General features: G+C 31.8%; 1 protein-coding gene across 1 annotated transcript in view; it reads left to right on the top strand.

The window, feature by feature from the left end:
• LOC129950020 (probable 3',5'-cyclic phosphodiesterase pde-5) overlaps positions 1–13886 on the top strand; it is a 37626-nt gene that overhangs the window by 23000 nt on the left and 740 nt on the right. Inside the window, 4 exon segments of the mRNA XM_056061781.1 lie at positions 11942–12507; positions 12559–12810; positions 12813–13667; positions 13724–13882. Coding sequence (XP_055917756.1) covers positions 11942–12507; positions 12559–12810; positions 12813–13667; positions 13724–13882 — 1832 coding nt within the window.

Below are 13886 nucleotides of genomic sequence, written 5' to 3'. Positions count from 1 at the left end.
AACGATAGCGATCGCCATTCACCGTAACGTTGCGTCCAACAGCATCTTTGAAAAAATACGGTCCAATGATTCCACCAGCGTACAAACCACACCAAACAGTGCATTTTTCGGGATGCATGGGCAGTTCTTGAATGGCTTCTGGTTGCTCTTCACTACAAATGCGGCAATTTTGCTTATTTACGTAGCCATTCAACCAGAAATGAGCCTCATCGCTGAACAAAATTTGTCGATAAAAAAGAGGATTTTCTGCCAACTTTTCTAGGGCCCATTCACTGAAAATTCGACGTTGTGGCAGATTGTTCGGCTTCAGTTCTTGCACGAGCTGTATTTTATACGGTTTTACACCAAGATCTTTGCGTAAAATCTTCCATGTGGTCGAATAACACAAACCCAATTGCTGCGAACGGCGACGAATCGACATTTCACGGTCTTCAGCAACACTCTCAGAAACAGACGCAATATTCTCTTCTGTACGCACTGTACGCATTCGTGTGGTTGGTTTAATGTCCAATAAAGTAAACTGAGTGCGAAACTTGGTCACAATCGCATTAAATGTTTGCTCACTTGGTCGATTATGTAGACCATAAATCGGACGTAAAGCGCGAAATACATTTCGAACCGAACACTGATTTTGGTAATAAAATTCAATGATTTGCAAGCGTTGCTCGTTAGTAAGTCTATTCATGATGAAATGTCAAAGCATACTGAGCATCTTTCTCTTTGACACCATGTCTCAAATCCCGCGTGATCTGTCAAATACTAATGCATGAAAATCCTAACCTCAAAAAAATCACCCTTTAATAGGCGATGAAGAAGCTATTTGCCTCCAAATTTCGAGATTTCGCAAGTAAATTATTAATCGTATAGAATTCCAATTGAGCTAAGAGAAAATTTAACATAGATTGAGGTTAGTAAATTTTCAATTTATCATCGTCCGACCAATCAGTTGAATCTTGACTTCGAAGTTAATATGTTTCTCTGATTTTTGTGAACAGCTGAAATTTATTTTTATTTTTTGACAGCTATCTCAATACAGCTATCCAACTCGTTCAACAAGGTATCTAAAAACCACCTATCCAAGATACCCTATCCAACACGAGATTCAACGCAGCCATTTTAAACCTTTATTTAAGTACCTAATATTTTGTTCGATAAGTCTTCTCATAACTAATGACAATTTTCGAAAACTCAGCAAAAAGATAAATCATAAGTGCGATTACAATTTAAGATCATAAAATCCTTTGAAGGTTAATTTCTGCTCAACCTTATTAGAAATCTATTCTTGTTATTCTGTAACTTAAAAACTCGCAAAAAAGCAATGCATTTTTTTAAACTTTTGAATGCGTCCCTTGTAGTAAAACAAAACAAACGAAAGTACTACGAAGAATTAAGTGAAAATATTTGTTCAACGTGTAACAGAAAATATTCCTGCTTAATTAAGTAGACTTTAATTCATCTTACAAAACACACTCTGTTATCAGTTTTACAAAAATGTCACACGAGTCAATATTATTATTTTTGTTTGTTATTACTTGTAGGTAAATATAATTATTGTACGTGCTTAAAAAGTAGGACAGAATTGTAAAAATAAGAAAACAACACCTTAATCTTAATTTATTGAACTCGTGTACGGTTTCAACTTAAACAAATTCTGAGATAGTGTTATAAGATTTTAGAATTTGTTTTGATAAACTGAAGATATATTTTACTTTTTGAAAAAACTATGTTACCTGGAAATATCATAGGTAAGGTTGCCACTTGAAAAAATATCATGACCAAAGCTGAAAATAAAAATGACCAATCGTACCAAAAAAGGACCAACATAATTTTTGTCCGCAACGGTTTTTAACTTCCCATAGAAAGTTATTGTAATCGGTCCGATTTGTCGAATTGACAATTTTGACATTTCTCGACGTTTCAAGGTCGTAGTCCATAACCCAAAAACCAATAGAGATATCGACTTCAAATAAATTTTGCTATGCAGACAATAACGCAGAAAGATACAGAAAAAACTGTCAAAAAATGGAGCAGCTGTTTTCTTAACCGCAGGAAATTAAAGAAAAAGGTTAACCCAAAATAACTCACGAATTAATAGCGACTTAAATTGTATTTTTACATTGTAAAATATATTGTAAAGTGATAATAAACAAGCATTTTTTGGAAAAAATCCTATTTCCGTTTCTTTTTATAAATCAAAAAAGCTGACAGAAGAAATAATTTTCACCTCGAATATTTAATGAACAAAAATGGTTATATCTCTGAAATAATATTGTATGCAACGAAGAAGTACGTTTTTGAAATCTGGTAAAATTTTAAGAAAAATCGAATTTATTGTTTTTTTCTGTAAAATATGAAAACCTAAAAAAAAAACATTACTAAAAGCTGGTAAGAATTTACTTTCGACTCAAATATCTCTTCAAAAATTAAAAAAAAATATTGTCTTCAAACCAATTTCTTTTAAAAATATTGTTTCCGACATTGTGTAATTTTTTTTATAAAAATCCAAAATCCAATAGTACGTAAATGCTACTAAAATTGGTTTTTGACTAAAATTTTGTTAATAAAAAAAAATATTGAAATCAAACTGAGAATTACATCCCCGCTTCTTTTTTTAAGATCACAATATGTTAAAATTATTTTAGGAGAACCAATATTATCGCTTAATAAAATTTATATAAAATTAATTTAAAAAAATGTTTTGCAGACCAAACGCTTTGGTTATTTTTCTCATCTTGAAGCTTTTGGCCAGCATTATACTATTAATGTTATCAAAATTAACTCTACCTTTCGTTTTTATGATAACCGACCTTTTCCCAAAATTCTGACATGTCCATTTTATCTGTAAGATTATTATCCTGAAATATGATGATTTTGAGATGCAATAAATTGTGAAATGAATGCATTCAGCAAGTGCATTCAATGATAGTGCATTTGTTATGGGATGCTGGGATGCGACCCACGCTGATAACTTCCCATCCCGTCTGTCGATTTGTCTTGCTTCAAAGTTTGTCTATATGTATTCGTATCAGTTTTTACCAAATTTGCGTCCTATTTTTTGTAGATTTTACTTTGTATGAAGAAACGGACTGTTGGATTTTTATATAAAAATTACTGAATATCGAAAACAATATTTTCTGTAAAATAAAATAAGTTTGAAGCCAAGTTTTTTAATTTTTGAAAAGCTATTTGAGTCGAAAGTAAATTTTTACCAAGCTTTAGTATTGTTTTCTTAGAGTTTTTTTTTTGTAAAAAAACTGTCAATTTGATTTTTCTCAAAATTTTATCGAATGTTGAAAACAATATTTTTTATAAGTAAATATTAGTTAGAAGCTATTATCTCAAACTTTTGAAAAGATATTGGAGTCAAAAATCAATTTTTACCAACTTTTGATACTTTTTTTTAGGTTTTTAATTTTTTGTACAAAAACTGTCAATTCGATTTTTTTCAAAATTTAATTGAATGTTGACAACAATAGTTTTTGAATCATAAAAGTAAATTAATGCCAATATCTCAAAGTTTTGAAAAGATATTTGAGTCAAAAATCAATTTTTACCAACTTTAAATAATTTTTTTTTATGTTTTTATTTTTTGTAAAAAAGCTGTTAATTCGATTTTTTTCAAAATTTTATCGAATATTGAAAACAATATTTCTTATAAGATAAAATTAGTTTGAAGAAAATATTTCAAGTTTTTGAAAAGATATTTGAGTCAAAAATCAATTTTCACCAACTTTTGGTAAATTTTGTTTAGGTTTTTATTTTTTGTAAAAAAACTGTTAATTCGATTTTTCTCAAAATTTTTCAAAATGTTGAAAACAATATTCCTTCTAAGATAAAATAAATTTGAATCCTAAATTTTAAGTTTTTGAAAAGATATTTGAATCGATATTCAATTTTTACCAACTTTGAGTAATGTTTTTTTTTAGATTTTTAGTTTTTATAAAAAAAACTGTCAATTAGATTTTTCTCAAAATTTCATCAGATATCAAAAACATTATTATTCGTTGCACAAAATTGTTTTGGAGATGAAACCATATTTCAGTCTTAAAATTTTGGAGGTGACAAAGTTTTTTTTTCAGTTTTATTGATTTTTAAAAAAAAACCGTCATATTGATTTTTTTTAAAAAATATACTTGTTTGGTATCACGTTACAATATATTATATAATATTTAATTCAAGTCTCTAGCGTTTTTGGTTCGTAAGATATTTAGGGTTAACCAAAATGTTCACCTTTTTTCAAACTGCTATGGTAAAAAAACCACCCACGCAATTTTCTTGAGAGCCCTTTGCATCTTTTTGCCTTATTATCTGTATAACAAAATTTATTTGGAGTCGATATCTCTTCTGGTTCTTGAGCTATGGACGACGAAAAAAACGTCGCGAACGTACGGACGTACAGACGTACGAACGTACGTATACACGCACGCACAGACATCTTTCTAAAAATCTTTTATTTCGACTCTAGGGACCTTGAAACGTCGAGAAATGTCAAAATTTTCAATTTGACAAATCGGACCCATTACAATAACTTCCTATGGGAAGTTAATAAACTGTAACTTAATTCTTTTTAGGCCCAAACTGAGAAGATGAAGAAAATGTATTTTCCAAATGAAAAAGAGTCTTTGGATTTTGGTTTTTGAAAGCAATTCATACTCGTCTACATATTGACACAATACCATTAAACTTAAGTAATTAATACATTTATAAAAGAAATTTAATCAAAGTCATTTAAAAGAAGAAAATTTGTGTATTTAAATTGTATTTCACCATCAACTGAAATTGTATGGATTTTTTTTGTTAAAAAACGATTTATGTACGTTATCTATGGTTTATGGAAATGAAATTAAATGGTCTGTTATTTGCAATTTAAAAAATGTATTTGATGAAATTTAGTTATTTTTGTTTTCTTTTGTTTATAACACCTTCATATAATTGTTTATACAGTTCTTCACAAAAGAAAATTAATTGCTTTTGTTAAAAAAGTATCTTTCAAGTTCACCGTATTATTTAAACAATGAATACGTGAAATGACGCGCAAATTTTTCCCGTACAAAATGCACTCATAAGTAGCAATGAACGAAAATTGAAGAAGATAAAAAAGTCAAGCAAAAATCTAATAACAATTTTGTATTTTTCTGAAAATTTTGAAAAAATTAGTAAGGGTATATTTTGAATTTGAATATTTCAAAGATAATACGATTTATTTACATCAAAGCCTAAAGTCCATCCTAGAAATTTCGAAAAATATTTTTTTTAAATGATTGCCTAAAAATGATGTTATTAAAGATAATGGCTGGGAAAATCGTTTAAGTTCACAATTTTTTAATTTTAGTATTAAAGATATTGCAAAATTATTCATGACTTGGTACTACTCGAACTTTAAACGCGTTTTTCTCAATATTGAATTTTTAACATTAATACATTAATTTTGGCATAACTTATACATATTATTGATAGTTATCCAATTTTTGATTATTAATAGAAGTTTTTTTTGTCGAATTTTTAGAAGTCCACCATTTATCTTAAATCAGCACATTGCATAATCCTAAGAACTATGGAAGTTATTAGATATAATCAAAAAATCCAATATCTTAAATAACTGAAGGACCAGTAAAAATTATCTTTAAATTTTGTACAATGTTATATTTGTTAACGTTTATTTCGAGGCAGAATTAGATAAGGATTTTTACTTGTGTCTATTATGTTAAAAGGAAACAAGCCCTAATAAACCTTAAATGTTTAATACCTAAATCCTGCTCCATAATAGCTGCGTTCAATCTCGTGTTTGGTATTTTGGATAGGTGGATTTTTAGATACCTTGTTGAACGGGTTAGATTACTCAACTTTCAGCTGTTCACAAAAAGCAGAGAAACATTCAAGCTTCGAAGTCAAAACTGATGTAAGATAAAACATTTAATGGATAGTTCAACCGATTCGTCGGACGATGATGAATTGATAGGTTTGTAACAATTTAATAAATAAGGGATAACATTAATCTGTAATCTATGTTAAATTTCCTCTTAGCTCAATTGGAATTCTATACGACTATCAATTTTCTTGCGAAATCTTGAAATTCGGAGGCAAATAGCTTCTTCATCGTCTATTATGTACAGAACATCCTCAAATATATTTTGTATCTTTTTGTTTAACAACAAATACAAAAAGCTGAAATCAATTTTCAAGTTTCTTGAAACTCAACCATGTGTTGAATCAGCTGTTCTGTCAGATACCTACATACCGGAGAAATTCTTGAATACCTTTGGATTGCTTTTTTGACATCTCAGCTGTTTTTGATCAGCTGCTATTTAACACGTAAAACACTAACAAAAACGTTTCCGGATACCCTATATGTCTCAGATTGAACGCAGCCAATGTGTCTAATGAATAAAAAAAGAAAGTTTTTCTGTAGACTAAGCGAATTTTATTTTTATTGAATATATGTACATTTTTTAATTTGTTGAAAAACTTAACTTTTTGTTATAATAAAATATGAAATACTAGGAACATAATGTATAAAAAAGAGGGGGTAAGTTCACTAATGTAAAAATGCAGAAGTAATGAAAGATTTGCGTTCATAAATGTAAATGCACTGCATTATTGCAGTCGGCAACTCTGTTCAAAAAACAGTCTGACAGCTTAAATGCGATCAAACCTGCGATCATTTTATTTTTGCTGCCGATCTGCAGGAAAATTTCAGAACAATATGAGTAGGTAAAATAATTGAATATTTATTAAAAGTTTCGCAAACAAAATTATTTGTCAATAATAAATTGAAATATAACATTTATACTTCTTAGAAATGAATGAACGAATGAATGAATGAATTTGTTTTATTCAAGACGTTTAAAATAAGTCCTAATAAAACATTTTTATTTGACATTTTGAAAGAAATTTGTTAACACACTAAAACCCAAAACTCACTTAACTCAAAGAAAAAACTTGATTATTTCTGTTATACTTTTTTAAAGGCCCCTACTTTTATGACATTTATGAACTGGTTTTTAATATTGTATATCTGCCGCATTCTCGTAGTAGTTTTTTTTGCTCATAAATGCATTGCAGGAATTTTGTCGGCATGACTTGTGCAACTAGTTGCATTTTTGAACTCACCCAGGGTTTCTGAATTTGAACGAACAATAATTACAACGCCCAAACCATTTCTTTTGATAAGTTAGTTTCCCGGTATTTCATATTTTTTTGGTATGAGTTCTTCTTTACGTTATGAGTGTTCTTAAGCCAAATGTTTACGGTTCTGACGTGTGCGGCTTTTTTGCATATTGTCTGAACACCTTTGCATATTTCTTATGACAGTTTGCGGAAATTAACGAGCATCCGCGATCGTCCCTTTCATTTGCGGTAACACAAAAACAAGACAACACACAAAAGGAGAAAATGCTTTAAATGAAATTTTTATCAATTTTGCTTCTTTCAATATAAAAAAAATATTTGTGTATTGCTCCAGAAGTTCCCCATGGAATCGTTATTTTGTTTTTAAGTTTTCTCAAGAACTTTAAATACATTTTTTTTCCAGAAGCTTCTGCTTATACTGTCTCAATAATATTTGATTATCAAGAATGTCATTGTTTTTATTTTCGATTAAAAAAAAAAATTTAATTTTTTGTGTTCTAAATTCGATATCTTGAAAATAATAGTAAGTTCCTCTTTACGTTATGAGCGGTAGTAGAATAATCTAAGCCAGGAATAGTACGGAATTATTTCGAGGGCAGTGTCAGATTTATATGGATCGATATACATATGTATGTATGTATATGTTTGTATGTACATATGTACATACATAGGTATATGTATTTTGATAATAAAAGTATGTAGGAAGGGAGTTTTGAAAGGTTAAGAAAGGTTCAATGGGGTTGGATATAGGCACTATTAAGGGGTGTGTTCATAAACGCAGAAAATCTGCACTAGTACAATCGCATTTCTTTTCTGATTCAGAATGTCTGCAGTAAACAAAAAGGTCTGACTTAGTCGGATTTGTATGTAAACAGAGTTTATAAACGTCAGAGAAAAATGGCTGCTAAGCAAATTTTGTTGTGGCGGAGACACGCTATGTCTTCCTCTATACGCTTGATCAAATATTTCGAAGTTATGCCACGTTGTTGCTTCACGCCCTGATTCCTTGTTTCTCTTCTTGTTTCGTTTATACATAGGTAGTCATCATGTTCTCAAAATTTTTGTTTGCATCATCGACTCCAATGTCGAAAAATGGATCGATTTCCTTTATCTCAGATAGAAGCATCCACAATGTAATTTGTTTCTTCTTTCCAGCATTGAATTCCATAGCCATGCTTATTCGCTTTATAATTAAACGTTTAATATGGTTAGTTGTCCACACAGTACCTACAGCACTTTCATCATAACAAAATATTTGCTATTACTTACATTCCTTACGAGTCAGCGCTCCATCTTGTTGTACAAATTATTTTAATAATTCCCGCTATTTCTGCAGATACAGAAAAACAAATTCAGTTGCACAATCTGCCCGAACGCTGACGACAGTCTGACGTTTATGAACGGTGTAAGTACTGCAGTTCGACTAAGATGACAGTTCTTAGTTAGGCCTTTGTATATGAAAACCATAGTGCTCTCCATGTTGGAAGTCGAATAGGGCGGCATCTACATATTTTTTGTGGAACGTCTAGCGAAGAAGACTCAAATAGAATGAAGGAAATTGTGTAGACATTTTGGGTGGAAAAATAATTATCTCCCTTATTCTGCTGGCTGCTTATGGAAATGGAAATAATATTTTTCTCTCGTTCCCCCGAAATGTCTCCATTTCCAATAGCTCGCCATCCCGTCGCCCTAAAAAAATTTGCTCATTAGAGTACTATAGTTTTCATAAACAAAGCTCTATATGAAGATTTGAAAAACTTGGATCTTTTGCTTCCCTTAACTTTAAAAAAAAAAAACATTTTAAATTTTTTTAAGGCAACAGCCTAGTCACTGATAAAGCTTCGGTTCCCATCGATCACCTAAATCAATTATCTGTGAGCGTGGTTCGTAAACAGATAGGGGATCGTCTCGAAACCTACCGCGTGCTGTTGTCATGTGTTTCTCCTGTCTGTTGTTTTTTCTCATCTGTCCTTCAGGCTTGTATTAATGCCTTGAGTTGTTATCACCTTCAATAGGCTCCCTGAAATTACGCCATAGGAAACTACGCCAAAAACTGTTTTGGAAAAAAAGCCCAACAAATGTTGGCGTAAAAAAATAGGAAAAAGCACCCAAAAACAAAAACGAAAATACGCCAAAAAGTGTGGAAATTACGTCAAACTTTTTCAAAAAGCCAAAATACTAAAATGGAAAAAACGCCAAAAAAATAAGAACTTTTTGGTGTAATTTCCAAATTAGTTTTGGAAATTAAGCCTTTAAAGAATGAACAGAGCTTTTTCTAGCTTACTTTCCAAAATAAATTTGGAATTAAAGCCCAAAAAGTGTATAAAAGAATCTGAACGTACAACGTAACATGGAGCGGCGCGGTGCAAGCTTTTACACACAACCCATCACTTTTTACTTTCATTTTAGCACCACAATTGTTAATATAACAAATGTAAAGACAATCTTCTTTATACACACATTTTTTTTTGTATATTTGTTTTTGTTCTGTTACGTACAAAAGTTTGATACTTTTTTGTTTACCACTTATAATTTCATAATCAAAACTCTCCATTTTGTCCATCGCTTTATGAAAATGCTCATCAACTCACGGTAGGGAAACAACAAACTATCAATCACTACTGTTCACTTTAAAAAAATTAACATAAAATATGCTCTTCAAAATTCGTGAAAAACATGTAAAATACTGTTATTTGCCGTTATATATTTCTGTATACCATATGAATACATTCGGCAAACATGTACTTTTTTGTTTTTGATTTGGAAGAACGAACGGTTAATTTTCTGGCTTTTTTCCTTATTCGATTAGGAAAAAAGCCAAAAAGTTTGTTTTGTGGCGTTTTAGCTTCAGGGTTTGGAAAAAAACTATAAAGTTTATTTTTGGGCGTTTTTTTGCTTGGAAAAAAGTCCAAAAGCAAATTTTTGGCGTTTTTTCCAAACAAAAATTGTTTGGCCTTTTTTCATAAAGTAAAAAACGCAAAGAAATTTTCGGACAAAAATCTGGAATTGCCAACAAATTGTATGGAGAATTTTTGACGTTTTTTGCATTTTTTTTTTGGCGTAATTTTCTATGGCGTAATTTCAGGGAGCCCCTTACATAGAATAGTAGCTTAAGGTGCTGTGTTCTCTACTCTGTACATTTATATGCTGAGTACCTAGTATGTAATGTAATGTTATGTAATTTTTCTTTAAGGCTTGATTTGAATCTGAAATCCAAATTTATAAATACACATTTATATTTTTTTCTATATATTTTAAAAACTTTATTTGATAACCTAGCTAGCCGAACAAAAAAATCTGCATATACCATTTTGTATTTTCTGTTAAAGAGTTTTACCATAAATAATCTCATTTAATGTTTATGTAGGGCAAGTGAACACTAATAACTAAGAAAAGTTTTTCTTACAGTAAAAACGATACTGAAAATATAAAAGGGAATATTGGAAATAGTGATTAAACATTTTAAAAACCATTACAAATTTTAGTTAAAGAAATAAACTACGTGAATTTAGATAGATTTCAAAAGCCTTATAAATATATGATTATCTCAAAAACCTAGCTTGATAGGTTGATTTTGAAATTAGATTTGATTTAAAGCCATCAAAAACCTCACACAAAATATAAAACTTTTTGACTTTTCTTTTGTTAGATACTTTCACACTTTTTTTAACTCCTGAAAACGCATATTATCATAATGAAAGTTTAAAATTTAAAATAGCAATGTAAGTACTTAAAGTTAAACTGTGGACAGTCCTCATAGCTTTATTATCTCATTATCAAACAAATTTGCCTATCGACTACGTAATTCAGCCTTCATTAACTTACTTTATTTTGTAGTATTGTACGATCTTTAATAAATATTTGATATCTAAATAGCTTATCTAAATTATTTAATTAGGGTTTTTTTAATAGCTGCAGCAGCTGTTAGTGTTTTAATTTAACGTTCGTCACGTGAAAAACGTGATCTTATTTACATACCTACAGACTTATAGGCTTAAGAGTTTATTTTTCATAACTACCCAGAGAATTTACGTAGTTCCATTCTACTATTTCCATATAATAATTTTGTTTATCAAATAGCTTAGTGAAACATATGCCTTTAAAGGTGGTATATTATTTAAAAGTTTACACAATTTAAACCTTACCTAAACCTAAATAGCTGCCGTAGACTTTCGTCATATATTTAAAGTTTAGATTAGATTACAATAATAATTATTGTTTACTATATTCTGGGGGTGTTTTCGCAGGTTGGTAAATAATTTACTCAAATAGTTTTTTAAGTGTTAATTTCATGCAATTCAATTTGTATTTATTCAATTAACGTGGGTATGTTAAGTTGTTAACTTAGTAAGAAGGCTTGAGTGTAAAACCAAATCGAGAGTTAACTTTCATGCTGGGAAACTGGTAAACGAACTGGTAAACGAAATTGTAACAAACAAATCACTTTTATAAGGGGTGTTGTCGTTTGAAGCAATCAAATGTAAAGAAATTTAAAGATGGTCATCAGTTGGAATAGAAATACCCCCGCTTAAGAATAAGAAGTCACTTTATTTCTCTATGTCAAAGCAAGTCCCTTAACTGCAACACAAATTTCAGTTTCAGATGAAGAGTTAATTTTAAATACAGACTGCAGCTTGAAGCTACTTTTCCAAATTGACAGTATTATTAAGCCCACATCACTTAAGTAATAATCAGTGAAGCCTCCAAGCCGAAATTGGTACCTTTTCTAGGAATACTTGATAGTTTTCTCTATATGAATACCTTTATTTCAAAGTTTCGTTTAATATCCATTTTTGTATCCTTTTATTTTCAGGACAAGAGAACTCCCATGATGATTCTGACGAAAGCAACTGCAGCGAATATGGGCTTTCAGTATCGACAGTTAGGCGCTTCCTCAAAGACCATCCGGAATTTCTGGAAAAACACATCATGAACGAAGTCGAATTGGAACAACTGGAACGCTGGATGATCCGTCGAACACAACGTGCCCGCAAAACAACCCAATCTCTCGGTCGCAATGGCCGTAAAACTAGTCTTTCCAGATGGAAATTCTGTGTGCACGCTGACAAACGCCAAATGCTTCAGGATCTCACCCAATCTCTTCAGCTGCGACCCACAAAAGCCCACGTTCTCTTCGAATTGGCCAGCTGTATATCATCAGCTGTCAATGCCGACGGATTTACTCTCTACATAGCCGAATCGGGGGATCCTGAAAATATGTCCGTGTATTTGGGCCAAAATTCAACAACAACAAATAAAATGCAAAAATTCAAACCAGAACCAGGCAGTATTTTACTGCACGTAGCTAAGACCAAAGAAGCTGTTCGAGTGTCGAGGGGAATTCCAGATGCACGGTTTCCCGATGGTCTACCAAAAAACGTAAGTTGATGTTTTGTGTCCCTTGCTCACAACTGATAGATTTCGCTTCAGGGTGATATAGGTCATGTGCTATGCCAAGCAATAGGTCAACCCGATGGACAGCTTATAGCCGTAGTAGAGCTATTTCGTCGGGAAGAAAGTTTTCCTTTCCACGAGGAGGATGAGGAAATATCCTGTAGCTATCTGGTCTGGGGTGGCATTGCCTTACACTATGCCCATCTTTTTATGAACATGAGCAAGCAGCGAAAATTGAATGAATTCCTCCTACTAGTTGTTAAGTAAGTAATAAAATAGACACCCTTTTGGAAATGCTATTCATGGATACGCTAGTCAGAAAGATTATGAATTTCGCTCAACGTCTTGTCGATGCCGATAGAGCTTCATTGTTTTTGGTGGATTCAAAAAGCAAAGAACTCTATGCCACGATCTTTGATGTTGGCAACGACAAAAGCAAACCAAATGGTGAAGGCCCCGAGGAGAGCAACAAGAAACCAGACGAGATCCGCTTTCCCATCGGAACTGGCATTGCAGGGATCGTCGCCCTGACCGGAGAAATTCTCAACATTCAAGATGTGTATTCCGATCCGCGTTTCAATCGTTCTGTTGATCAGAAAACTGGATACAAGACGGAAACTATCCTCTGCATGCCAATTTTCATTCGAGGATCTGTTATTGGAGTCGTCCAAATGGTCAATAAGCATTCGGGTGCTTTCACCAAGGAGGACGAAGAGGCATTCGAGATGTTTGCGGTGTATTGTGGATTGGCTTTGCATCATGCCAAATTATATGATAAGATCCGTCGATCGGAACAGAAGTATAAAGTTGCCCTAGAAGTCCTCAGCTATCACAACACCAGCACCGACGAAGAAGTTCAGAAATTCCTCACCGATACTAATGCTGACATTGCACCCGACATCGATGATTACTACTTCAACCCGTTTGCCTTCGATGATATGGAAAAAATCGGTCTTTCGGCGCATATGTTCATTGATCTGTTCGGACTGAGGCGATTCGATAAAACTAGTTTGATTAAGTTCACCCTAACAATTAAGAAGAACTACCGCAGAGTGCCATACCACAACTGGAGTCATGGATTTTCAGTAGCGAACACAATCTATTCGTTGGTTAAGAGGACGTCAGATGTTTTTCGACCAATTGAGGTGATTTCATTTACATTTTAAAGTATATTATATGGAATTTTGAACTCTTTCTATAGTGCCTAGCCCTTTATATTGGATCGTTGTGTCATGATTTGGATCATCGTGGGAAGAATAACAAATTTATGCTCGATACAGAATCTCCTTTAGCTGGCATTTACAGTACATCCACAATGGAGCATCATCATTTCAACCAAACAGTCACAATTCTTCAACAGGTTC

The sequence above is a fragment of the Eupeodes corollae genome, chromosome 3 (assembly GCF_945859685.1).
Source record: "Eupeodes corollae chromosome 3, idEupCoro1.1, whole genome shotgun sequence".
Taxonomy (NCBI): domain Eukaryota; kingdom Metazoa; phylum Arthropoda; class Insecta; order Diptera; family Syrphidae; genus Eupeodes; species Eupeodes corollae.
This window is presented reverse-complemented; position numbering and strand designations above follow the sequence as displayed.